The sequence below is a fragment of the Rhincodon typus genome, chromosome 8 (genome assembly GCF_021869965.1).
Source record: "Rhincodon typus isolate 14 chromosome 8, sRhiTyp1.1, whole genome shotgun sequence".
In the NCBI taxonomy this organism is placed as follows: Eukaryota; Metazoa; Chordata; class Chondrichthyes; order Orectolobiformes; family Rhincodontidae; genus Rhincodon; species Rhincodon typus.
Window position 1 is genome coordinate 16,143,840 of NC_063339.1, and position 27,791 is coordinate 16,171,630.

The window sequence follows — 27,791 nt, forward strand, 5'->3', positions numbered from 1 at the left end:
ACTTCAAAAACTAACCCACTGGGTTTAAAGCACAGTGATAAAATCCAGCTCTACACCTTGTTATCTCTGTTTAAAGTAGTGTCATGAAATCATTCACCTCCAGCTGACATGGTAACAAGGATCTGCAATCTGTTTTATCACTGTGCTTTAAACCCAGTTGGTTACTTTTTGAAGTACAGTTATGTAGAAAGAAGTGATGGGAAAGTTTCTCAAACATCAAATAAATTACTGTCTCAGTTAATTGGGCAATTTTGGTAGAGCATCTGGAAAACTCCTGATTCTGTTCAAATATTAGACTGGAGATGAATGATGGAAGCTCAGTTTTCGTCTAGAAAAACTGATGTTCGCTCAGTGTTGTGCCATTTAGTGATCAAGGTTAAGATGAGGAGCCCATAATGGGGCTTGAACCTGCAACCCGGTAATTCAATAGCACCACAAACTCAACAAAAATGATGTTATTGGTATGATGGACTGCTGACCATCCCTGTGTCGAAGTATAGCTTCCTTGTGAAGTAAAATTTGTGCAAAGCTTGCAAAAGATGCTGAAATGTAAAAGAATTCAGTTGCTTGCAGAACTTTAAATTGCCAGCAGATGGTAGCACTTGCATGTTGTTTAATATTATAAAATAGCATAGGTGGATTAAAGTGAATGTTGAAATTTTTTTAATACAAAATTGATTTTTCTTCCTGTAGCAATAAACATAATGTTCTTAGAGAGAGAGATAAAATCAATAAGAAATTAATTTAACCTTTTCTTTCCTCTGAAGAAACGTGATTTTACAAACATTTGAACCCACTGAACTCTTGCAATTTTAATCTTTCTCGGCACCCAAGGTTGTGTTATTTTAAATCACTGATAATTGAAAAATGGTAAAGCGTTTAAACTTGGGATTCGTTTAAAAAGGAAAAGCTGCAATATTAATCTGAAGAAGTACAATCAATACCTCTAGCATTTTTTGTTTAAAAGTATACAATAAGTCAGTATTGAATAAAAGTAGATTTACTTTTTATTACCAAGCTAGTACTCATTTTGCAACAGTGTGCTTATGAGTGCAGGAGTCAATAAAAATGGGCTTCTACATGGAACTATTTTGGTAACCATCAGTACATATCTGAGGGATTTGGTCGTCTGTAATTATTTTCTCCTCTTTATAATGCAGTCAACATTGAAAGCTGATAGACTTGTCTAACATTCAAGCTGGGGGTTTTATTGAAGCCAGCTGCCTGTTAATGCATGCTGTTGCCTTGATGCTGAAAGCAGGCATCTTTCATGGAATGAAAAAAAAACTGCTATGGTTTATGATCCTGTGTTTTTCTTCCTCCATAAACTACTATGCCTTTTACCCCATCTCTACATCATCCAAGCTCGACCTTTTGATTTTTCTTCATTCCCCAGATCTAAAGGTGTTGACTCCTTGCTGTGTTCACTTCCACTGATGGCCTTCAATACCAAAAGTTTTTATTTGAGACTGAAGTCTGACATTTAATGCCCCAAGCTTGATCCTCTCCATGCTACATAAACAACAGTAGGAGCTCCTGAAAAGCAGTCTTTAGTCGGCTTTTTGCTTAGTAGGAGTTTGCTGTGTGTAAACTGACTTGTGTTTCCTGTATTACCAAAGTGACCAGAAGTATTTCATTTGTTGTAAAGTGCTTTTGCTTATGTCCTGAGGTTGTAAAAGGTGCTAGACAAATGAAAGTTCTTTGTGCCCACTGATTTGGTCAGATGAAATGAACTTTTTTTTTGGGTGTTACGAAAATGGATACAATTAGCTGTGATCCTACGGATGAAAGGACTTCACATCTAGCTTGAATTTGATGCTAGAGAGCATCCACTATAGTAACTGCTATATTTTTCTACTTTCCTAGACCAACATAATCATGGAGGTGAACTGCATTACTGGTACTCCAGTATGACCTTGGACTGCTGTTAGAAAATAATAGTGGCACAATATGGATGATGTGTTTCATACAATGATCCAGCCTTCTGAAAAAAAAAGAATCCTAGTGTGTTGATAGAATAGAAATATGCACCAACATTCATTTCCAATCAAAGGCCAAATATTTTCATGGAGGGATAAAATTAGGTCACGCTAGACCTCCAAATAATTGAATATAGTACACCATTGGAATAAGTCTGGGTGCAGATCAGCTGGCTTCTACTTTCATGAATAGTGAATGACATAAAGCTGAACAGGGTAGGAATGTCGTTCTTAAGTGAAGATTAAACAGCATGAATCTTTATACTGTTGTCCATGTAACTTGTGCTGACTAGAAAGTGATTTATTTTCATAACATGTGAAGCTTCTTGGTATTATGCATTTTAAGACCAAATGAGAGGAATGCTTACATAGTTTTTCACATGTCCAGATATTCCACGGTCTCCCACAGCTAATTTGAACAGGACAAAGTCCCACAAACCAACAGAAGATAAATGAACAGACAATCTTTTGAAGGGTGTTGGTTATGAACATAAAAATCAGTACCAGAAGTAGATCCTTCAGCTCCTTGACCCTTCAATAATATCATGTGTCATCTGATTGTAATCTCAAATCCACATTCCTGCTGCCCCTGTTAATTTTTCAGTTTAAGGATGGCCAAGATTCTGAGCACTTTCCTGTTCTTCTTTAAACATTGCTTTCTTTTTTTCATATCCACCTGCAGTAGCAGACTGTATCCATTTAATCTCTTTTCTGAAAGGTTGCATCTCTGACAATGCAGCACTCTGTTATTATTTCCGTAAACTGTACATTTTTCATTGTTCATAATCTCACCCTGACTGTTCTAGTGATACTTCAGCCTTTAAAGCTTTGCTGTTAACATTGCATTTCATTTTGTGGTTAATTCTTCAAACAGATCCTTATTAACTGTAAGATATAAAGACCATTTTTGATGGAATGTAAAGGTTACACAGGTGCATCTACGGGACCTTCAAACAGAGAACGAACAAAGTATACAGAATAAAGATTTCCACTGGGTTTCACTTTCTCTAAGCATAATGTATGTAAAATCCATCAAGTCAATGCAGACAATTGTGGAATTTTGCCAGTGAAAATAGAGTTTGTAATCTTTTCCACTAGTTTGAAAGCCAGTACACAAAATACTGGCCCTACCAAGATATAACTTCAAATTAAATCTTGGGAAGTTTTACTTTTGGAAACATGCAAATGCCTTGATCTGAAATTTGAGCAATGCAAACCCTCGCCTGAAAGCTAGTGCAGTTAGTGCGTCGATTGCCATTTGGACTTGAAATGAACTTCTTGGCCACGATATACAAGCTGAAATGGTCTCCTAATGGTTGAGTGGAAATTAATTTATACTGTGCTCAAAATATTAATGCTGAGGTTTGGAATCCTAGTATGTCAACCAAAATCAATGGTGCGCAGCACACTGGAAGACACATTTACACTTATTGTACCAACAGCAGTTGTCCTAGGTTGAAATCCAAAGAAAATCCATGAAGAAAGTTAACTGTACACAATTTATATTAAAAAAGGGCAGTTTGTGAAGTTAATTGAACATATAATTGCATTGTTACAGATTTGAGTATACAATCTAGGCTGGCATTTCAGACCAACAGTGAGGGAGTGTAGCACTGTAGGAGGTGCCGCCTTTCGGGTGAGGTGTTTAGCCGTGGCCCCGTCTGTCAGTTCAGACAGATCTTGTGACATTGTTTCTCTTTTTTAAAAAAAGAAGAGTTATTGTGACCAAAAATAGAATATCTGTTCACTGATCCTTTACTGTATGTGGGACTTTGTGTGAACTTAAATGCACCTTTTTTTCCGTATATCAGCAACCTGAGAGGCCTTTTAAAATGCAAATTGGCTGTTTGGTTCTTTCACATTTCAAATAATTTAATCTCGTGGTTTTGGATGAATGTAATAAACAGTTTAAGCTGCATTCTGGTAATCCAAAATGTTATGTGAGCACCTTGATTAGGTTGCTGCCTTATAATCACTGCGAGATATCTGTTTTGTATATGACGCTATGTTGCTGAGTTAATAGGTTTATCTTGTTTGTGGGATACTCTTCAGATTCATAGAGGCTATTTCATATTTTTCTAAGTCCCAGTACTGCACTACCGGTGCTTTATTTTGTAATTCTGTGTACAAGCAGTGAAAGTATTTTATGCAATCAGATTTACATTGTAATTGGATTCTTAGTTAAGTTGTGATTAAGTTTGCACACTTCAAGGGTGTGTGTCATTCATTCAACTTGTTGAACCTGTTCTTAAAATAAGAGTAGAAATTAATGTCCTCCTCCATGTTTGAGAAGTGGAGTGAGGTGGGGGGTTGGGGGGGAATAGTGTGGGGTTTGTTCAGGCTGGAGAGGACCTCAACGTCTTCCTACCTTTGCCACAATTGAGCTTGTAGTTGGACTGCTTTTCCAGTCTGTCAGTTGAGGCTCTGCACTGGGCAATTAATGTCATCGAAGAGCCTCATCCTGCCACCAAAAGTATTAATTTAGCAGATTGACCAGCTAACAGGTATGACCCCGTACATCTCCATTAAATACTGCCCTAATTTTTTTGGTCGGTATAGTTAATACATTAAGTTCCATGAACCAATTTTAGTTGTAATTTCTTGTTATAGATTTTTAATTAATGTTGATTGAACAAAGAAAATCTGTAAATAAATAATGCAATAACGAGTTTAAGTTATTGTCAGTGGAGAAAAGCTATTATCTGCTAGGGTGATCCTGGACAAGTGGGGCATACTCAGACCTATATGTAATTCTGGCAGAGATTGGCCTCTTCAGTCATTTTCTGCTACTTGTCACCTGTAACAAATTTGAATCTTGTATGCTGGGTAATGGTTCAGTAGAGAAGCACAAATAGAACAAAAGTCAGTATTAGAAATGAAGAATTAATTTAAAAAGTGGATGCAGGTAAAGAATGGAGATCAAAAATGGAGCACTATCATGAACTGAAGGAGACCCAGCAGAAGAGTGGATTGTCTATTGCAGCAAAAGAATGGAAATTGACAGTAGACTTTGGGGATAAGGTTTTTTTTTCTGGTGCAGATAATTAGATCAACCCGTGGCTGGGCATATTATATTCTCAGGGTAGATTAAAACAAAAATGTATATACCAGAGCACTATGTGCACAGTTGAATTCTTTTGGAGATTAGGTTAGGAGATTCCAAGACTCAGACACTTGAAGCTGAATTTTCATGTCCCAGTAGGGGATCGAATTGATATATGCATCTGATATATGACACTATGGCTTTAAAAATGGTGATCAGAATAATTTTCCTGGAGTTCCTGCCCCTATTTCTGGCACTGGCAATTTTCAGCAGCATATGATAAAGGGAGAACTCGCACACTTTATGTCCCACTTTTTCTGGAGCCACTGTTGCTATATTTAAGTGTTGCACAATGCAGAATAACACTGCATCAGAAGTGAATGTTTCAGGCCATCTATCGTTTTCACTGTCGGGCTGGTTTTGGAATTTGGTGTGTTTCATGCCAGGGCCTTGTAAAGCCATGTTTTAAAGCTGGGAACAGTCAATGCAAAAACGTTACCAATTTTGCATGTAATATGAAATGCTGTACCACAAATTTTGTTGTTTTTAGTATAGTGACTGATGATGGAGTTTTGATTTGAATAAAACTTTGTGTTTTCCAGGTTGTCACTTTTGGCATTCGGCAAGCTGTTGAGGGATTGAACAGTATTACAAAAGTAGAAAATCTTTAAATGCGTTAGAGTACATCATCCATTGGATAAGTTGCTATTTTGTGTTATTTCTCATACAACAGTGTGTTGTACCCCTAAACCTCTTTTTCTTCCTTGGAGATTCGGCTTGGCCTTCTGTTTGGCTATTTCAAAGGCTCAACATATTTTGATTATCTTCAACTTCAGCAATGTTTGTTGACAGCTATCAAGGGAAATGTAATTTTGATAAATCTGTGGTCTGCTAAGAGGATCTTTTTGAAGTGAATTCAGGCAATATTTTGTTTTATTTCAATAGATTTATGAGCTCTTCCTAAACGCTTACAATCTTAATATAGGGTTTATGATTCCTGTGAAAATGGATACTGAGTGAATGGGTTGGGAGGGCAGAGATGACATATGGAGGAGTTAGTGCTTATAGGTGGGTATGAGTGGGAGAGTTATGGGCCTCACTCCATCTCCAGAACTGGCATAATGCCCCAGTAAATAAAGGGCAGCTTTTAACCTGATTGCCTTAACATCAACCTGCCTCTGGCACAGGCTTTGCTCCAGCTCGGAGGCGATGGCCTGGTGGTATTGTTGCTGGGTTATTAATCTGGAGAACCAGATAATATTCTGGATTCACATCTCACCATAGCAGATGGTGGAATTTGAATTCAATAGAAATCTGGAATTTAAAAGTCTAATGATGACTATGAAACCATTGTCGATTGTCAGCGAAAAATCCCCATCGGGTTCACTAATATTATTTAGGGAAGGAAACTGCCTTCCTTACCTGGTCTGGCCTACATGTGACACCAGACCCACCGCAATGTGGTTGACTCTTTACTCCCCTCTGGGCAATTAAGGATGTGCAGTATATTTTGCTCATAACACCCATATCCTGTGAATGAATAATTTAACTAAAAGGAGTGGTTGAAGTTGCATAGAACCAGAATGGGCTGGATGGGGTGAGTACTTAATTAAGGTACTGATGAAGGAGGGAAGACAAAGGAGCATTGTCATTAGGATGTGCCTGTGATAAGAGGACAAATGATTTGTCATGTGATAGCAATAATTAACTGCTGCAGTGGCTTGTGTCCCTGTGGATAAAATGTTATTTGGGACAGAATTTATATCAAGGATGACTCATGAGTGACGGTGTCCAATACAAGCACTGGCTGGACAGCCAAGTTAAATCTATAATGGAAAGTTAGTCTCCACAATTACACCATGAAACTATCAATGACAGTCATTTAAAAAAAAAACCCATCTACTTCTCTACTGTTCTTCAGAGGACATATTTTTCTTTATCAGATCTGACTTGCATGCTACTCCAGACCCCAGAAATGTGGTTTGATCCCCCTCTGGAATGACCCTGCAAGTCACTCAATTGTACCAAACCACTACAAAGAAGTTCATCTGTAGTGGTTCAAGAAGGTGCTGACCACAATCCCTGTGAGGGCATGCAGGATGGACACCAAATATTGACCTTGCCATTGTAAGGTCTGGTGAGCGAGACAGTGAGTAGAAGGGTCAGTGAGAGATACAGTAAGTACAAAGACTGGTGAGGGAAATGGAGAGCTTGAGTCAGCCTGCAGGCAATTTGAGGAGCAAAATTATGAATTGCAAGGGAAGGAATGCTTTGGATGAGTCAGCAAGCAGGAGCATCACGAGCAGAAATCAAGCAAGTATGAGCAGACAGGTCAATATGCAGACAGTGTGACCAGCAGAAGGATTAGGGAGGGAAGGGATGGCTTTGGGAGAGTCGAGGACAGAAGAGCCTAGTGGAGGTCAGTGAAGGAACTGTCAGAGGAGAAGCAGTCAGTTTAGTTTGCATTTTTAAAAACTAAAACAAGCTTGCTCAGTTACTGTACTAAGAAGAATTTTGTAGCAGTGTTGTTGGGGAATGTCTGTAATTTACCTACTAAAAACCAAACCTGTTTTAAATGGGAGACACCTTGATTGATTGATTGTTGTCCGATATACTGAAATACAGTGAAAAGTGTTGTTTTGCATGCTATACAGGCAGGTTGTACCATACAAAGTGCATCAGGGTCGCAGAACAGAGTGCATAATACAGTCTTACAGCCATAGAGAAGGTGCAGAGAGAGATCAGAATTAACATTTGAGAAGTCTGTTCAAAAGTCTAATAACAGCAGGGAAGAAGCTGTTCTTGAATCTGCTAATGTGTGTATTCAAACTTTTATATCTTCTGCCCAACAGAACAGGGTGGAAGAGAGTATAACCAGGGAGGGAGGGCTTTTTGATTATGTTGGTTGCTTTCCGAAGGCAACGCGAAGTATAGATGCAGTCAATGGATGGAAAACTGGTTTGATGAAGGGCTGGGCTGTGTGTAGTTTCTTGGGAAGAGCAGTTGCTGTACCATGCTGTAATGGTCCCAGAAAGGATGCTTTCTATGGTGCATCTATAAAAATAGGTCAGAATCCTTGTTCGTGCATTGGAAGGAATTCAGAGAAGGTCAACTCAGCTGATTTCTGGTGGTGTTATAAAGAGTTGGAGTGAGGAGTTGTCTCCCCCTTTATAAAGCCCTTTTGGATGGTCGGAACAAATTTATTTTTGCCACAGCGAGCAGGCTTAAAACATAGTTCACTGGAAAATGAAAGAGCCAATTGCCAAGTTTTTGTGAGTAAAAGAAAGAGAAATGTTAACCTGACTTAACCTGAGGAAAAATACTAAAAGCACAACATCAAACACAACGCAGGTAAGGAGATTAAAGTGAATCGTGTCCGGTACAGACATGGAGAAGGTTAAGCAACAGCAGAATCTGTGGTATCTTTGAGTTCTGAGCGAACAGTTATATTCCAGATTTGATTTTTGCCTGGATGCTATATTTTGAGTGAAACGGACTGCGAGAGAGAGAGTTCCAGCTCTTGTCACAAATTTATTTTTCCATCCTTTGGTTCTGCACTCAAAAGTAGCTGTTAAAATGTTGTTCACTGTGTATTCTGGAGTCTAGCTCTATTACCTTTCCAAGGTCAGTAACTGGTAGGTGATCTTTCGTTTTCTAATATGTGAAATTATCATGCAGGCATGAAGTAAAACAGGACATGCAAATATCTGACTCAGTTTCTGGCTATGATGTCATTAGATGAAGATGTTCATTTCAATGCAGACAATTTTGTTTACGTGGACCTCGTAGCTTCCCTCCATCTATGCTCAGTTGATCATTGCAGCCATTTTGGTGCATGCTTCTTTCTTTTTTTTAAAAAAAAAAAACATTTAGGCCATGAAATGTCTCTGGCCTAGCAGTCGGATGATGGAAGTTGAAATGGAATAGTCCATATTCACAACTGAAGTAACATTCCTCTTATTGAGGAGAAGTTGAGCTGGTTGAGCCTATCCTCCATTGGAGTTTAGGAGAATGAGAGGTGATCTTATTGAAATTTGTAAGGTTCTTAAGGGGGCTTGATAGAGCGGATGTTGAGAAAATATTTTCCCTTTGTAGGAATCTAGAACGTGGGGACGTAGTTTCAGAATGGTTTCTCCCATTTGTGATAAAAATGAAGGGGAATTTCTCTCAAAAGGATGTTAATCTTTTGAATTTCTTTCCATAGGTAGCAGTGGAGGCTGATCCATTGCATATATTCAAGGCCAAGTTAGATTATTGATCTACAAGGGTTTTTTGGGGGTTGGTGTTGGGTTTGTGTGTGTGCACGCAACCGAACAGAGTTAAGACCTGAATTTGAGTAGTGAATAGGATTGAGGGGCCAAGCAGTCTACTATTATTATGGTGGTATAGTTATGTAGTTCTTCTCAACAACTGCCAGCTAATTTATTGTGTAATAACGTGAATGATTTTCTGTCGTGTAGAGTTTGTGAATATTTCGGTTGATTGACGTACAGTATACTATTGCCAAAGAACGGAGGTCTTTTTAAACATGCATTCCCTGCTGCATGAGTTTGGAATAGTTGAGGGCTTGGACACATGCAGTGTGTAGCTCAATGTTCACTGCCTGTACAGTGTCCTTTGAGCTCAATATCTACAGGCATCCCTATTATGCCAATGTGCACTTTTGTATTTCTCCCATGAATGTTATTGCCTGTCTGAGTGAAATCAGTTGTATTCCAGAAACATGGAAAACTCAAATCTCTTATCAAATTCTTCCTCTTTGACGCTGACTCTATGACCTCGGCAGTCAATAGAAAAGCTGCTTAAGGTGATTTTAGTTCTATTTTCATGTTAAGTTGGGATCAGGGGTGGGGCGTTGCTCATGTAACCCCAGACTTGGTTTTACAAGCGCTCCATGCCTTTTCCAGACATTTTATGACTGGGAACAGAAATTTATTGCATTTAAGATACCACTACTTTATTCATCAAAGTATAGGGTTGTCTTCAGAAACTGTCTAAATTAGACTGAATAAATGTTTCACTGCAAAGTTTATGGGCAAATGAATCTAGCTCATGTGTGCATTAATTCTCTCTCAACTCAGTTGAACTTGTATGCAATCATTGCTAACAGAAGAATCAGGTTTGTTTTGCTTTTTGTAAGTCATTTAAGAGTCATTGGTGTCTGTATTTCAAAAGCATCTTCTTATTAGAAAGCAGAATGAAAGTTTTTTTTTACACATTAAAGCACAGCAGAGCTAACATCTAATTAGCAGGCTTTTTTTATGATTTCTAGTTTGGCCAAAACGGCATTATCTGTGCTGGCTTTTCTTGTATAATTGATTTGCGGTGCAGCTACTTAAACCTCAAGTCCCACCCCCCCTCCCTACAACTATACTCCTGATGCCAGCCAATATACTATTGAGAGAAATGATGAATTACCCCAACTTCTGATGCTAATGCATCAAGGAAGAAATTGCACGCTACATAGAGTGCCACTGACAGTAGCACTGCATCAGAGCGCAGTGCGAGGAAAGGCTCCCAGTCCATAAAAAAAATCCGTCTCCCGGGCCCCTGCCAGTGTCAACAAGTGAACGTTTTGGAAAAGAGGTGACATTCGGTAGGCTGATGAAGGACTTGTTGGCAGCAGATTGCGTTACTGTCACAGGCCCTAAGTTTTATTTTGTATTGCTGGTGGGTTCTGCTTGTAGGAGTTGATGGAGCAGATTTATGACAGCTGCTGGGCACAACAAATTAAGTTGACAGTGATGTATGGGAGCATTATGGCATGATGATCCTGCCGTAGCTCGGCTGGACTCCTCTTGCTTCATTTGGCTCTTGTTAGTATCTGTTAGGCTGCTAAGTAATAACATTCTGCTGACTGACTTGTTTTTTTTTCTTTTTTCTTTCCCATTCTCTTGTTTTTGTCTCTTCTCCCTCTCTCTGTCTCACTTTCTCTTTTTCTCTATCCCTCTCTTCCCCTCCTCCCTCCCCACTCTCTTTCCCTCCATTCCTACATCCCCTGCCCTGCAATATTTCCCTATTTCAACATTTTGTTTCTCAGACCCATCCAAATGCTAGCAAATTGCCCTTGAAGGAATCTTTCACCTTTGATGACTACAGGTTGGTATGTAAAGAAAATTTTGAAGGAAGAATTTGAAAAAGGAAATATCTATTTTCTTGGTAAAATGAAATACTGTTGTGAAATGTGATCTGCAGCCTGTGCATTAAGTTGGTCCTTCATTTTAATAATGGGAGCCCCAATGTACTTGCAATTCACCTCCTTTTAAGATGTAAAATGTACATTGTTAAATGCTCTGAGATTGAGGAAGTGAAATGTAGCAGTTTTCAAAAATAACCATCCCAAAGTACTTTATCCAAGTATAGCTTCTATTCAATGTGATGAGAAGTATTTCTAGGAATTGACAGCTTATTGAAGTCACATCTGTGCAAGTGACTTATTACCTGGTCTTATTTGTCACTAAAGTTGAATCTCTCAAACTCCAGTTTCCAACTGCTCCATTCACTGTATTTACAACTAACAGAAAAATGTTCGAAATGGGAAAATAAATGAACACTTTTATTTATTATCTATATAAATTTTCTTTTGTAATTCTCACAGCAGGAGATTAGTCTTTAATTCCTAGAGATTCCAAGACAGTCCTGAAGTTCACACAACAGTAGTTCCTCTCCTGAATATCAATTGAGTTTAAACTTTTAATGCAATTTTTATTGAATATCTGATGGCTAAACATTTAAAATAAAAACTGAGTTTACCATGAAGGATGCATGCACTGACGATGAGGGAGCTTTTCTTTACTGAACACCGATTAAACGAGATGAGAACAATTGTACCCATGAGAGTTCTAAGACTGACAAAGATTTCAACTAATGCCACATTTAACTTTTACTTCTCATATGAGTACAACTGTTTCTTTTTGAGTTTATTCTTCACATCTCTCTTCACCTAGCATGGGTCTGATACGTTTGTGGTGTTTCCACTGCAGCACAGGCACCTTCCAAAGATGGCATTCCAAGTGACTTTCTTTGCACATAAGAAAAAGAAGTACGTGCAACTAAACCAAGTCTATACCTTACCATGTGGTAGATTTGCTGCTATCATCCTCTTTAAATATAGGGAACTACAATGCCTGCTTAGTTTGGTGTGGTAAAGGAAAACCATTTCCTGGTTCACGCTTGAATATTTTATATTTAACTAGCAGTTCACATTAATATGATGGACATTGTTATAAAGACTGAGGAGGTCCTCAATATTGAGACTTCTCTGAGATTCTAAGTTGGTCTGCCCACCAGAGCGTATGAAACCATCATCGTGGTTATAATTTTTGTACTCCTCAGTATTAACCCTTTTAGACAATGTATCTCCCCCCCCCCCCCCCCCCCACCACCACCACTCCATCCCAGCTTTTTCCTCAATGTAGTTTTATACATTTGTGTGTAGAATTTGTATTTGCCACTAGCCCATCTCTTCTTCACCGACACCATTTCTGCAAACAAGTACATTCATAGGTTTCACCACCAGCTGTGAGATCTTCAATACCACACCTCTGACCAAGCTCTGGTTCTGCACTTCTGCAGAATTCTCTGGTGCAATCTCTCCTGGACATCTTACCAAAGTGAAGCTGGAATAACCAGTCATTCAAGATTGTAAAATGCTGATCAACTTTGCCAATGTTGATCTTCTCAGGATTCATTACTTCTGGGCTTCTGCTTTACTTTCTCCATCTGAATGGCTTTCTCTAGAGTCAGGTCCCCTTGACTCTACTAAACCTGACAGAGATGCATTAGCAGTTACAACAACAATTCTGTCTCTTATGCATTCTGACTTTAAATCACCATAATTGCATGTTTCCTCTAATTTGTAGAGATCATCAATGAATCTATGTATTTCTGTGGATGCTGATTTCTTCTCTTAGCCCTTACTGTTTTAAGAATTTTATTTTTTCTGACATTAAAGTAACTGTCAAAGGCTTCTAATACTACTTCAAAAGTATGAGCTGTTTCTTTTATACCTTGGTGAGCTGTAACGTCATCAGCTATACTTTTACTTCTGTATAGAAATGTATTAACTTGATCAGCTTCTGATGTAGTATCTAGTTTAGAAGCTGTTCTGTTTCTTAAGAATTACTTTCTTCAGGATGTCTAATCTATGATCCATTTGGTTTATCTGTAAAATGAAATCTTTCTGGCAATATTATTTTTGATCAGATGTCTTTCTAATGAGATCATCTCCCCTGCTGAAAATGATTTTATTTGAAGTGATAGCAGTGCTGCCGCTTTATGTTGCAAACTGGACTGTGTTCCCACGTTTTGTGCCAAGTAGAGGAGCTGTCTTTAGAGCTGTGATGGATGAATTTGCAGTTTTTTTTGCAGCTTCACAGTCCACTGTGCCTGCCCTTAATAAATGACTCCTGTTTCCCTAACAGCTTTATTGATGCTGGAAATCAGAAACAAAAGCAGAAATTACTGGAGAAGCTCAGCAGGTCTGGCAGCATCTGTGGAGAGAAATCAGAGTAAACGTCTCGGGCCCAGTGACCCTTCCTCAGGAACTTCTTCAAAATTCAGGGGGAGGATCACTGGACCCAAAACATTAATTCTGATTTCTCTCCATAGATGCTGCCAGACCTACTGAGCTTTTCCAGCAATCTCTCTTTTTGATTCCCATTTTAAGCATGGGTTTATTAAATGAATTAGGCAGTGTGCAACTTTAGCAGATGAATCCAGCTTCTTAAACATTTTTTTTTTCTGGATGATGCCTGCTGTCTGTGGCTCTAACAATGATCCCTGTCTTTCATAATTTTTCTGGATTATTCCATCTCCCACAGTTTAATTAAATGTTTCCTACCTATAATGTGGTTTCAGTGAAGGACCTCCTGTTTTTTCATGTCTTTTCAAGGCTCCTAACCTTTTTCTTCTCTTAGACCAAGGCTGCTTAGGTTTCTAATCTGCCCCTTTGTGACTTTCTAATTCTGACTTCACCGTGTCCCCAGTTCTGCAACCTTAGTTACAATTCCTTTTTTGTAGTCCTTGATTGCCCTTGCTGTAGTTGTGCCTCATGGTGCCTGCCCCTATTGCAGCAACGCTCAATTTGAGCTGTCAGTACTCTCCGTACTTTTCGTTTACATAGCCTGTAATACTGCATTGTTTTATTTAAAAATTCTTCGCTCCCCAGAGATTTTAACTTTATTCACAGAGTCTTTGACATCCATTCATTCTCCAACTAAACCCTGAACTTGGGATTTCTCTTATAGACCATCACCATGTGATGTAGTCTGTTTCCGTCATGGGGTAACTCATTCTCCTTCTACCCTCTCCAGGGTGTTCTTAACTTTCCTGTCGCAGCACGTCTCTTATCAGGTCTGTCGATTCTTCCTTGTTGAATCTTGCTGCATGGTTTCTTTTTGTAAGGTAATGTTACGCCCTTTCCTACTGCTGATTTTCTGCATTAGCAGGTGACTTAAAGCCAAATCTGGTGATAGCTGAAAAATCTTCAGCCCTCCACCACTGCCAGCACTTTCTACGTGGTGGCTAAATGAAATTTTCACTGCTGCTCACCATGTTGTTCATGCATCTAAACCATGAGTGCATCTCACCATGTGGTGGACTTGTGACAACAGTTGTTCCAAAGTGGAGGAAGAATGGATTTTGGTTCACAGGTCTGTGAAGGTCAAACTTGTTATTTTAATGTCAAAAAGTCATTTTGAACAGCGAGTTTCCATCGGCACATGGAAAATAGGAGCAGGAATAGGCTATTTGGTCCTTCGTGCCTACTCTACCATTCATATGATCATTAATGATCATCCAACTCAGTGTCCTTTTCCTGCTTTCTTCCCTTACTGTTTGATCCCTTTAGCCCTAAGAACTATAACTAATTCCTTCTTGAAAATGTTCAATGCTTTGACCTCAACTGCTTTCTGTGGTGTAGAATTCCACAGGCTCGGTACTCTGGCTGAAGGAATTCTTCCTTATCTTAGTCCCAGATGTCCTACCCCATATCCTTAGACTGTGACCCCTAGTCCTAGTCTGCCTCGGTCATTTGGAACATCCCTCCTGTGTTTATCTTGTCTAGTCCTGCTGGAATTTGTTTTATAGGTCTCTCAGAACCCTGCTTATTCTTCTAAACTTCCAATGAGTATAATCCTCGCTGATTGAGTCTCTCTTCATATCAGTCCTGCCATCACAAGAATCAGGCTGTTAAACATTCATTGCACTCCCTCAATGGCCAGAAAACCCTTCCTCAAATAAGAAGACCAAAACTGCACACACTATGGACATCATGCAAGTCATGTGATTTTAACTAAATTACCAGAAAGCCACCTGGGGAGATAAGTGCTAAGGTGTTTGCTGACTTAGTTTCACAACCAGCAGAGAAAGAGAGTGAGAAGGGACCAAAAATAGATTTATGCATGGGAAGAGTAGGCCTTATCACCTTCATCCACATCGCCCCCACCCCTAAGTCTGTTGTACCATTCCATAAGATTGTGGCCAATCATGTACCTTACTTTGCTTCCACAACAACTCTCTATGTCATTTGATTCCTTAAGTTTTTTAAAAATCCTTTTATGGGCTGTGGGTATTACTAGCTAGGCCAGCATATATTGCTTATCCTCAGATGCTCTGCACAACATGGTCCAGGTTTCCCAGCAAAAAGGTATCCAAAATCTATCCATTTCTGTCATAAATAAATTCAACAGCTGAGCATGCACAGCCCTTTGGAATTTCAGAATTCCAAAGATTTGCAACCCTTTGAGTCGAGAAATTCTCATCTCAGTCCTAGATAGGGTAGTTTCGATCACAGAATTAAAGGAGAAATTTGTGAGCACAACTCAATTGCTATAAGGTCCACCCCAATCATAGAAAAAAATTCCTCATTAAAGATGTGCAGCTAATCAAAAGGCCAGCAGCTCTATAGTCCCGGTATCAGCCAGGAGGCACAGCCATTGCTGCGACTACAAATAGTTCCCCATACTGAGGAGCCTTGGTAAGTGTAGGTTAAACGGTCTCAACAAAGGTGGTTGGCCAGGTTCAGAAATCTGGGGGAAAAGAGTTATATGTGAATGAACCTAGGATAGTCACAAATCCCCTACATTTGCCCCAAGCCCCTTGGCCCACACTGTTAAATATTCTAGAGCTGTCCTCATGGCATAGGCCTCCTTCTGCTGTGGGTGACATTGTGGTCTGAGGCCATCAATTGGACCACAATACTTGATACCTCCCCACTTCTCCTTTTGTCATTTCAGGCAGTTTGGTAGGATGGAGGCAGGAGAAAGGTAACAGTGGATGTTATGTGCACTGCCGTCCTCCACTGCCGCCACCGCTCCCCCCCACCACGAGCTTTCCAAATTGCTGTCAAGGAAGTATAAAATTCATGTCCGTATCCTTGAACTTAAGAATATAATACTTGCTTTCCAATTTCATAACCACCCCATTTTTCTGTTTCATTGCAGATGGGCCGTCTCTTCTGTCATGACACGCCAGAATCAAATTCCAACTGAAGATGGCTCCCGGGTCACTTTGGCTCTTATACCTCTGTGGGATATGTGTAATCACACCAATGGCTTGGTGAGTGAAAGCATCCATTTATACCCTGTAGAGGACTTTTTTTGGCCGCTTCTAAAGTTCACTGTAAAGTAACACAGCAAGTAACCCAATAACAAACAAGTTCAGGCATTGTCTTTTCAAAATAACGTTAAGTGGTGGCCTGCCTATTAGATCCACAGTCATCAAGTGTACACAGCCACACCCAGTGATGCAAATGTTGTGTAAGCTCATCTGTGATTTCTTTTTTAATGGATATTGGTGTGCGTCTTCTTGGATTCAACAGGGTAGATAAACAAAAGCTGTTTTGTCTCCTGGGCCACTGAAGAACAAAGGGATAGCATCTTAAAATTAGGACCAGACCTTTCAGTAGGGAAATCAGGAAGCACATTTTTGCACAAAGAATATCAGGAATCTGGAAATCTCCCAAGGTTGTTGACTTATAGAATGATTAAAACTTTCAACACTGAGATCTAGAGATTTTTATTAGGTAAGGGTATCAAGACTTATGGATCTATGGAGACAAATGGATACAATTCAACCATGCTAGTCTGGGCTCTAGTGGCTGAATAACCAACTCCTGCATCAACTGATACCACAAAATTGGCCAATTGGTTCTGATCTGCCAGGTGAGAAGGGTTAATACAGATAAACTATCATTGAATAACTGCTGATCTGCCAATCATCCTTTCAATCAGAGATATTTTCTAATCAATTTATTCAGGAATGCTATTACACACCTCTGAAGTAGGTGTAACTTGAATCTAGGCCTCCTTACTCGGAGGTAAGAACTGTACCGCTTAATAACAAGGGCCCTCCAGGGGTCCTGTGTTCATGTCCCACTTGCTCGAAAGGTGCGTCATAATATCTCTGAGCAAGTTGATTAGAAAATATCGAAGGAAAACCGGAAGTGAGGCAATCCAGCTCAACGGACTCCAGCGTTTAAAAACCAGGCAGGAAAACACACCGACGCTTCATCGGAGGCTGCACTGATGATGTTACCCAGCATGGTAATGAAACGTCTGCGGAACAACAAACCAGCTCGGCGAGCCAACCAGCCTCAACAACCACAACCCGAGCTACAAATCTACTCCAAAACCTTATAGAAAATATCTATCAGGGAATAGCTTTAGGGGCTCATGTGAGGGAGTGGTAGTGTCCCTACCTTTTGAGTTAGTAGGCTTGGTTTCAAATCTCTCCTGTTCCAGAGTTCTATAATAATGATCAGAAAATATCTATCAATGAAGAACCACAAAGTGTTTTGTGGCACACTGGCAGTGTCCCTAACTCTGAGCCAGGAGGACTGGGTTCAAGTCTCACCTGCTCCAGAGACGTGTCATCACATCTCTGAACAGGTTGATTAGGAAAATATCTAGGCACTTATTGGATTAAGGACTGGAGAAAGTTTCACTGGTAAGCAAGTGCAAATCCTCCAAAAAAAGAACTGACTCTCCATACACTTAAAACCCCATGAGAGTGCAAAAATTGCGATGAAATTTTGTTCTTAGAATGTGTAAACTGTAATTTTATATCACCTTTATCAAAAGGCAAAGGGAGAAGAAATTCCATCTTTGATTTAAACTGCTGTTTTACACAGACTTTGCTTTTATTCAGACCCAAGGCCATTTAGGATCCTGATTGCATGCCTGCCTTACCTTCAGTCCTTTTTTTTGTAGATTACAACTGGTTACAATCTGGAGGATGATCGGTGTGAATGTGTCGCTTTACAGGATTATAAAGCCAAAGATCAGGTGGTGGAAGTTTTATTTTCATGCTTCTAGAAGGTTTTGTAAGCATCAACAATTTCATTACTGTAGTAGTATTTGCATCTTAACTAAAACAAGGAAAACAGAAATTTCAGTGAAATCCTAATACTTACTTAGATCACTACCTTTGAAATCCTGGTTTTAAACTGGCTCCCTAACTCGCAATTTTTCTGCTTTTAAGTCCTCACTCCTTTTGTTAATCTGTTTTTGACACCGATGTGTACCATGACTACAAACAGTTCACCCTCCCATTCCAGAATGTCCTGTAGCCACTCCAAAACATACTTGACTCTAGCACTCAGGAGGTAACATATCATCTTGGAGTGTCATTTACAGCCACAAAGGCATCAATCTATTCTCCTCTATTGAAGTTGCCTATTATAATAGCATTTTCACACTTGTTCCCCTGTCCCGTGCAGCAGAGGCAAACGTAGTTCAACAAATTTGGCTGTTGCTACTTCCCTGTGAGACTCCCCACTTCAAGGAAACGGCCAGGAGAGTTTCCTGCACTGCCTGCTTAATCTGATTTCTCTAACTAGTGGTCATCCATTTCCTCCCTACCTAAGAGTCTTAGCCGGCTGACTAACCACCCCTCTGCACATGTTATCCAAGGTACTCTTAGCCTTGTGCCTGCTCCATGTGTCCAAAGCTGACACTTAAGCTTCTGGGAGCTGTGGGTGAAGATCTTCCCTGCATGCATTCTGGTCCCGGACACTGAAACTGTTCCCAACTTCCAATGTAAGGTAGGAGGAACACTCTGCAGTCTTGAGTTCTCATTCTGTGACTTACCCCTTTGAATTAAACCCATGGATTGCCCTGAAAATCTAATAATATTAATTACTCTAGGGCCCTTCTTCTCTGGATCTCTGCAGTGTGACCTTGCAAACTATAAAACCAAGGCAAAGACCTTAGAAACTATAAACAATAAAAATACACATACAGTCAGCTGCGTCCTCTTGCCCGGCGTTATTTTTTGACACACTTCTCATACTGCCTGCCTGTGATGTTGACTGTGCAAATACTGCATGTTGTATTCTGTCCAACGCCTAAAGAAAGGATGAGTCACACCCCAAATCCCATAGTAGGATAACTGAGACTTTGGGTTTATAAAAATAAATGATTTTGCCAATTTTTTTGAACTTCCTGCTAATTTTAATCCTATGCATGAGTTCATCCAATTTTTCAGGTAGTTTATGCATTCTTGAGTGTGCTTTCATTTTAGTTTTAAGACTGCTTTACCATCTACAATTTTTCTCCAATGCACAAAGAGCATGTGAAATTAAATTGGGACTAAAGCTTGATGATGACAAACCCAGATGCTTCAAGGTCATTGAAATAAGTCACATTGTAAATTGGGACAGAGCAATGGGGAGCCCAGGCTGACATTGCTGTCCTTTGCTAAATTAACTGTAAAGAATCCTGTGAAGTATTAGTAAAACTTATGATGCCTTAAGAATCGGTTAGTTTGCTAAATCATGAGTATTGCAAGCTGATAAACTCCGGTGCATTGGCGCAAAGAAAACTTGAATTGGATTTATAGCATGTCATCTGTCACTTCCTATTTAGATGATTGGTTTCATTGATCAGTTTTTTTGTTATGTTTTATTTGGAATTTGTTAACCACTTTTTAGTTTGAAATTTGTGAATCCTCAGCAAATTTCTCCTCTTAAGGTTAGAACAATTATGTTCATATATAAATGCTGAATGTAATTATATTGCCTTCCTGTGCCATTTTTACGCAAGTGTGAATCTGTTTGTTTTAAATTTTAAAATAGCATGCACAGGAATTTAGTACAAGCTCATTAAAGAAAAGAAAGAACTTGCAATTATATTTCATGACCTAGGATGTCTGATGCACTTTAGAGCCCAATAAAGTACTTTCAAAATGTATACTGAAGAAGTATTTGGTGAAATTTTAACTCATTCTAAACCACACCATTTATTTACACAGTTAAAAATGGCTGTAATCAGTATTCTATAAAATGTGGCTAAGCCTCACAAAAATCAACGAAATAAATTACCAGATAGCCTGTTTTTGGTATGAAAACACAAAATGCTGGAAATACTCATCAGTTTAGGCAGTATCTGTGGAAAGAGAAATGGACTTCATGTTTCAAGTTGTTACCTTTCATCAGAATTCTGTTTTAGGTGTTGACAAAGAGAGAAATATTGACCAGAACACGAAGGAAGAACTCTTCTGTTTCTTTTTGAATAGTGCCATTGGACCACTTACTTCTAACTGAGTGAGCAGATGTTCTACATAGCCAAAGATTTGTATGTTGTAAAATAATTGCACTTTAAGACAGTGCATTCCAAATTTATTGCTCCTGTGATCTCATTTGGAAGATTAAAGGTTTTCAGGGCCCCAAGTGAGACTGAGTGGGAGTAAAGTTTGCAGCCGATATTAGCATATAACTTAGTTCACTTCCTCATATGCTGTCTTTCCTTCTTGCGCTCACTATTGCTTTTACACTCACTCTGTGTCAAACTACTCATTACTGTTTTTCTCTCACACTCACTCACTGGCTCTCTCCCAAACTCCCTCTCTCCCACACTCGGTCTCTCCCACACACACACACTTACACTCTCTCACCTTTGTGGGGAAAAGGAGCCATTTTTGCAGCCGTGTTAAACTCACCAGGGAGAGCAGACTCCAACAGTCTCCGACAGAGCCATTGAGGACATCAGATATGCAAGATAAAAAGGAGGCACATTGATTCTGGCACATCCTAGTAGACCAATAATCACTGTTGTTCATAATAACAGCAGTCATTGGCAGATGAATCTGTCCATGGGATGGTCTGCACCAGATTAGCAACACTTGTTACTGACTGTCCCAACTGACAAGATTCTCAGCCCCACATTTAGTACTTCGGAATCTTGCTACATTCCACAGCCACTATTACAAGATTTGGGGGTTGCAATCCCAAAATTTCATAAACAAACCTCATTGAAGATCATGACCCACAGTTCAGGAAGAGTATTACCTCTTACTTGAGGATTTTGTTTCTATGGTCAGACTGAGATTCCAGTCACTTGCCTTTCTTGAAAATCTGGATGACCTTGACCTTCTAGCACTTGCTCATGGCTCCTGTGACATCAGTCTGGGCTGCTGAGTGCAATAGGTTGAAAATACCCATGACACTAATGACACAAATTATGCGGCATTATAAGCAGTTAAAATGGAAGCTACAATTGCCAATATTAATTGACTAACTGAATGTGCTAAACTTGGGCAAATGTGACAACTTCTACTTTGGACCTGAAAGGATAGAAGAGATTTTTTATGAAAGACTAAAAGTTAGTACTAGCGAGTCCAAAGAGTGGAAATCAAAGTATATAGTTTACTAACATTGTCACCAACCGCTAAGAACATGGTCAAAAAGGTTAATTGATGTCAGCCTTCATATCTAGAGTACTGGGCATCGGACCCTGCAAAGTTCGTGGGGATAGGGGAGTAGTGTAAATTTACCGCAGTGATAACCAGAATTCCAAGGATTAAATTATAAGGAAAACTATGCAACTGGGATTATAATCCAGAAACATAAAATGTTAAGGGGTAATTTACTGAAAGTTTTTCAGATATGGAGGGGAGCAGGTAGTGGAGATAAGGTGAAACTATTTCTGCTGCTTCTGGACTCCAAGGCTAAAGGTTTAAAACTTAGAGCCTGATCTTTCAGGAGTGATATTAGGAAACACTTGAGCAACACAAAGGACAATGTGGTGATTTTCTGGTGATTGGTGATTGGTGCTCAAGTGATCAAATGTTAATTTTAATACTAAGATTGATAGCTTTTTGCTGTCCAAAGGCATTAACAAACATCCAGTAATGGCAGGTACATGGAGTTCAGTCACAAATCAGACATCATATTTCTGAATGGCAGAACAGGCTTGAGGGACTAAATGACCTATGCCTGTTCATTTGTTTCACACAGGAAATCCCTGAATTGCTTTGAAAATTGCACTGACAAACTAAGCTGAAACTGCCAGAACGCAATCCTCTCTGTTTAAGGAGATATTCTCAATACTCTGTTAAAGTCGACATCTGCAAAAAGCAGGAGCATTAGCAACTGAGACTTAGAGGTCATTGTTTATGGACATTTTCCCAGTCAATTTGTGTTGATCTAACACTTTGCATTTGAATCTTTCAGATTTATATTTTCTATGGAACTCGTTCCAATGCTGAGTTTGTGATACATAATGGATTTTTCTTCGATAACAATTCGCACGACAGAGTGAAAATAAAGCTGGGAGTGAGTAAAAGTGACCGCCTTTATGCTATGAAAGCAGAAGTTTTAGCTCGTGCTGGCATACCAACGTAAGTATTTTAAAAAGAGGTTTCATCCATATCTCTTCCCATTCCATGGGCAGTCGCCAACTAAGATGAATTCTGCCATTTCTTCAGGAATTAATGAATAAATATTATCAATCAGCATTTGGTTATACAGAACACAAGTATTGGTGGGAAAAAGGCACATTTTGTTAAAGCATTTCAGCTTGCACTCAGCAGGACACTTGCAATGGAAAAGGATTTTTTTTTATATTATTTTAAAAGAGTGTTAATTGATTCACATGTGGATTGGTAGAGCCATTGCTATGAAGAATGCACCAGTTAGATGATGGCTGCCATGTTTTGTGTAAATTTAAACCAGCAGATTGACCCCGATTGATTAAGATATTACCAGACAGTCATAGAGTCATACAGCATGAAAACAGACCCTTCAGTCCAACTCGTCCATGCCGACCAGATATCTTGTATGAATCTAGACCCATTTGCCAGAATTTTACCCGTATCCCTCTCAACCCTTCCTATTCATATACCCATCCAGATGCCTTTTAAATGTTGTAACCGTACCTGTCTCCTCCACTTCCTGTAGCAGCTAATTCTATATATGCAAAGTTGCCCCTTAGGTCCCTTTTATATCCTTCCCCTCTCACCTTAAACTTATGTCCTCTAGTTTTGGACTCCCCCACTCTATTTACCCTATCTGTTCCCCTCATGATTTCATAAACCTCTACAAGGTTATCCCTCAGCCTTCGATGCTTCAGGGAAAATGGCCCCAGCCTATTCAGCCTCTCCCTATAGCTCAAACCCTCCAACCCTGGTAACAACCTCGTATATCTTTTCTGAACCCTTTCAAGTTTCACAACGTTTTTCCTATAGGATGGAGACCAGAATAGCACGCAATACTTCAAAAGTGGCCGAACCAATGCCCTGTACAGCCGCAACATGACCCCCCCAACTCCTATCCTCAATGCACTGACCAATAAAGGCATACCCAACGCTGCCTTCACTATCCTGTCTACGTGCGACACCACTTTCAAGGAACTCTGAACCTGCACTCCCAGGTCTCTTTGTTCAGCAGCACTCCCCAGTGAACCAGAGAATGGTTGCCCAAATGCCAACTTTGTTAAGTTTAACAGATGTAGAGTGTGTCTATGTTCTTTCTGCCGGCAAAGAACAGGGTCCAGTATCTTAATGTATGATGGAGTATATGTAAGATTGTCAATTGGGCTTGCAGCGTGGTGACGTTGTTTATGCTGGAAGCTACGTGTAGTAATACTCTGCTCCTATGATGCTGCTTGGCCTGCTGTGTTCATCCAGCCCTGCACCTTGTTGTCTCTGTAGTAATACATAGACCCTTTTTCTTTGCAAACAGAAAGCACATGTGCACACTTCCACCTGTTTCAACTTAACAAAATAGGTGATAGCCAATTTTTTCCTGGTCAAGGGTTCCTTACACAGGGCAATTGGAGTCAATCTGCCAGGTTTAAGTGTATACAAAGTTTGTCTCTTAATTGTCAGTCATCACCTAACAGCATTTTCTGTGGCAATATCTCTTCTAATTACCAACTAATCATCACTCTTTTCTCATGCAAAATAAAACGTTATTTTCCCCTTATTATTCTTGCTAACACCTGTTGTATGATATGTTACACCCCATACACAATACAAATTAATTCTGATAAAGACTTGTTTTAATGATAGTTTTTTGAATTTTCCCTTTTCATGAAGTACCCTGTCTTTCAGGACTTAAGGCCATCACTAAATGCAGCCCATGGGGTCCTTGCCACTAATTTTTCATGGATGGAAAATCAAGGCCAGTGCATCTATGACTCTGGAAAGTATTCAGCTAGTGGGTAAGTATCTCAACCAGTACTAAACTTATAGAATTGCCCGCTTCATCTTTAATTGTGGCAGCCATAAACAAAGAGGAAGTAATTGTGGTTGCATCTCACCATGATAAAATATGTTGTTGGGCCAGGATCGGGTGAGGAATTATATAATCTGTAGTTATTTTAATATTCATTGAATAGGTAACATGAAAGTCTTTTAGTAAAAGTGCCTGTACATGTAGATTGAAGGGGCAAAACTATTTTCCGTTTAAAACGTAAAGTGTTAAGACAGTAATCTGCAGTGTTTCAGCCAAACTGATCTGAGGCTTTAGTATGGTAAATGCGATTCTTTTGTAGGTTGACGATTACAATATAATTTCGCCCAGCCTGAAAATCCCTACTTTTCCTTCACCAAGCTATAGACTTAGTCTGTGTCCTTCTTTCAGGTGAGAAATATAGACTGTAGTCGACCTGTTCAATCAATACTAAAATATTTATGAAGGGTGCAGCCCTCTCACCCAGTCCTGATCCAACAACATATTTTATCATGTGTAGAGGCAACCACAATTATCTCCTCTTGGTTCATGGTTGCTGCAATTACAGATGAAGGGGGCACTACTATGAGTTTACTACTGGTTGAGATTCTCACTCACTAGCTGCATATTATTCAGAAATTATCCCTAAAGCCTTTTAAGAATTATTAGTCTACAAAAGATAAGCATTGCATTTAGCACAACAAGAATTCTGAGTTTTCTTTGTACACTTGTTAAATACATTGCAACTTTGGTGTAGGTATCTAATATGCCATCACCTCAGTTCATAACACTAATTAGTAGCAACAGCATATAAAATGCTCTCTGCCACCCTACTCTCATCCACACACATTTTGAATGGCTTACGAAGACAGCCTTATAAAGATAGAATTGAAAGAGCAATTTAAGTGGAATCAATCCTGTCTTTTCTCACCAGAGTCATATTGTTTAAAGCATCAGTGAGACAATAAAATGTAAAATAAAATGTTTTGAATGGTGTTTCTGCTTACATGGCAAAAATTTAGTGCTTTAAAAATAGCTCCGCAAAGTTAAATTGAGACCTGTTACAGTTGAAAGCAGGTGAAAATTTGAACCAATTGAGTTCAAATTAACAAAGGGAAATGAAAATGCCCCTCTCCTGAAATTTTAGCGCCAGCGTGGCTACAAAACATTAGGGTATAGACAAGTGATAGGGTTTTCATGGTGCAGTGGTAGTGTCCCTGCCAATGAGCCAGAAAGCCTGGGTTCAAATCCCACTTGCTCCAGAGGAGTGTCATAGCACATCAGAACAGATTAATTGAAAATATTTCTGTGAATAAGTGTTAGGGCCCTTTGGTGCAGTAGTGATATCCTAACCTCTAATCTAGGAAGCCCAAGATTAAATCCCACCTGTTCCAGAGGTGTATAAATAACATGGTTGAATAAGTTGATTAGAAAATATCAGTAGATAAGTTTTTGGGGCCCAGGTTCAAGTCCCACCTGCTCAAAAGGTTTGTCATAACATCTCTGGACAGGTTGATCAGAAAATATATCGAATCTAGTTGGTTTGATGCTGCCTTTCCATGGGAGCAAAATATGGTGTCTACATGAATTGGTACAATTGAATGAGATTCGGTATAGGCCCTTTGTAGTGTGGTGGTAGTGTTCCTAACTCTGAGCCAGAAGGCAAGTCCCTACCAGAGTCATGCAGCACGGAGACAGGCCCTTCGGCCCAAACTGGTCCGTGCCGACCAAACTGTCCACCCATGCTAACCCCGTTTTCCTGCACTTGGGCCATATCCTCCTAAACCTTCCCTATCCATATATTCTTCCAAATGCCTTTTAAATTTTACATTTGCTAATGCACCTGCCTCAACCACTTCTGCTGGCAGCTCATTCCATATGCATGCCACCATCTGTGTAAAAAAAGTTGCCCCTCAGGTTCCCATGTATTCTTTCCCCTCTAACCTTAAACTGATTCCCTTTAGTCCTTGATTCCCCAACCCTGGGAAAAAGACTGAGTGCATTCACCCTGTCCATGCCTCTCAAGATCCTATACACTTATGTAAGATCACCCCCTCAGTCTCCTACACTCTAAAGCAAAAAGTCCTAGCTTGTCCAACCTGTCCCTATAACTCAGTCCTTTGAGTCCTGGCAACATTCTTGTAAATTTCTTCTGCACTCTTTCCGGTTTAATAGCATCCTTCTTACAGCATTCCTGCTCCAGAGGTGTGTCATAACATCTCTGAATAGGTTGATTAGAAAATATCTGTATACAAATGTCTAAAGTACAGAAAAAACTACTATAATTAGCGTAGTGTAGCCATGAACCATTTCTTTTGCTCCTTAGTCCATGATATTTATCCTTAAATGCTGAGAACCTCCTATATGATGCTTTCTACTTGGTTTAACTCAAAAGTGTCGACAGACTTTTCCACCACCCAACTGAAAGTAGATGCATGGAACCTAGAAGGAAGAGTGAGCAGCAAAAGTTTCAAGGAAGAAAAGAAGCAACCTTGAAAAGGTTAATGATCAGTAATTATGAAGATGGTTTTTACACATCTTGCACTGCTTGAGCAGGACATATGTGCTGGAAGATCAGGAAATCACATATTCATTATGCGGTCCACCCAAGTTAACATTCATTAATTCAGATGGGTAAAAACGTATTCAACCTGACACATTGATGCATGATCCTCCTTATCTGAAGGTACAACAGGCAATTGGTGCACGTTCGTTGGGAACCACAAGGATTGAAACTTATCTGTTATTGGTGCTGTTTAATCAGAATATGTTGTCATCAATGAATCTTATAATCTGTGGCCACTTGTTGTTCATTATATCCTATGAACTTGTTATTTAAAAATTGCTGGGTAATTTCCTTATTTGTAGTTACTGCAAAGATAACTCCCCTTTAATGCAGTTAGATGCTTGTTGAAGCTCTTGTTCAAATCATTCTGACAGACTAACTCCAGTATTCATGTGTTTCTGTTAGGTCCAGTGTATTTGCCTTGCACTGCAGTGAACCTCCTATCTCAGCCCAGCTGTTGGCGTTTCTCCGTGTCTTCTGCATGAGTGAAGGTGAAAACTTTTCCCTTTTTTTGTTTTTCAAAGGGAGTGGATATTAATTAAAAGGATTGTGGGTCAGTAATCTCAAAGAGCTAAGAATTTCTCCTTTGAGCTGCAAGAGAAGAACCTCAGCTGTTTATTACAAAGCCCTAAAGGGAAATCATTCATGAGAAGTTATTTGTGATTATCTATACCATTGACTAGGTGGTTTTGGATTTGCTGCTGATGCATGGCTTTGTGGACATTGGCCAGCATACAATCTGCTGGAGAT

General features: G+C 39.5%; 1 protein-coding gene across 1 annotated transcript in view; it reads left to right on the top strand.

Moving 5' to 3' along the window:
- setd3 (SET domain containing 3, actin histidine methyltransferase) overlaps positions 1-27,791 on the top strand; it is a 118,836-nt gene that overhangs the window by 76,095 nt on the left and 14,950 nt on the right. The window contains exons 6-11 of the mRNA XM_048600042.1: positions 11,063-11,121; positions 16,467-16,581; positions 18,234-18,308; positions 22,475-22,641; positions 26,871-26,975; positions 27,447-27,532. Coding sequence (XP_048455999.1) covers positions 11,063-11,121; positions 16,467-16,581; positions 18,234-18,308; positions 22,475-22,641; positions 26,871-26,975; positions 27,447-27,532 — 607 coding nt within the window. The remainder of the gene's footprint in view (positions 1-11,062; positions 11,122-16,466; positions 16,582-18,233; positions 18,309-22,474; positions 22,642-26,870; positions 26,976-27,446; positions 27,533-27,791) is intronic.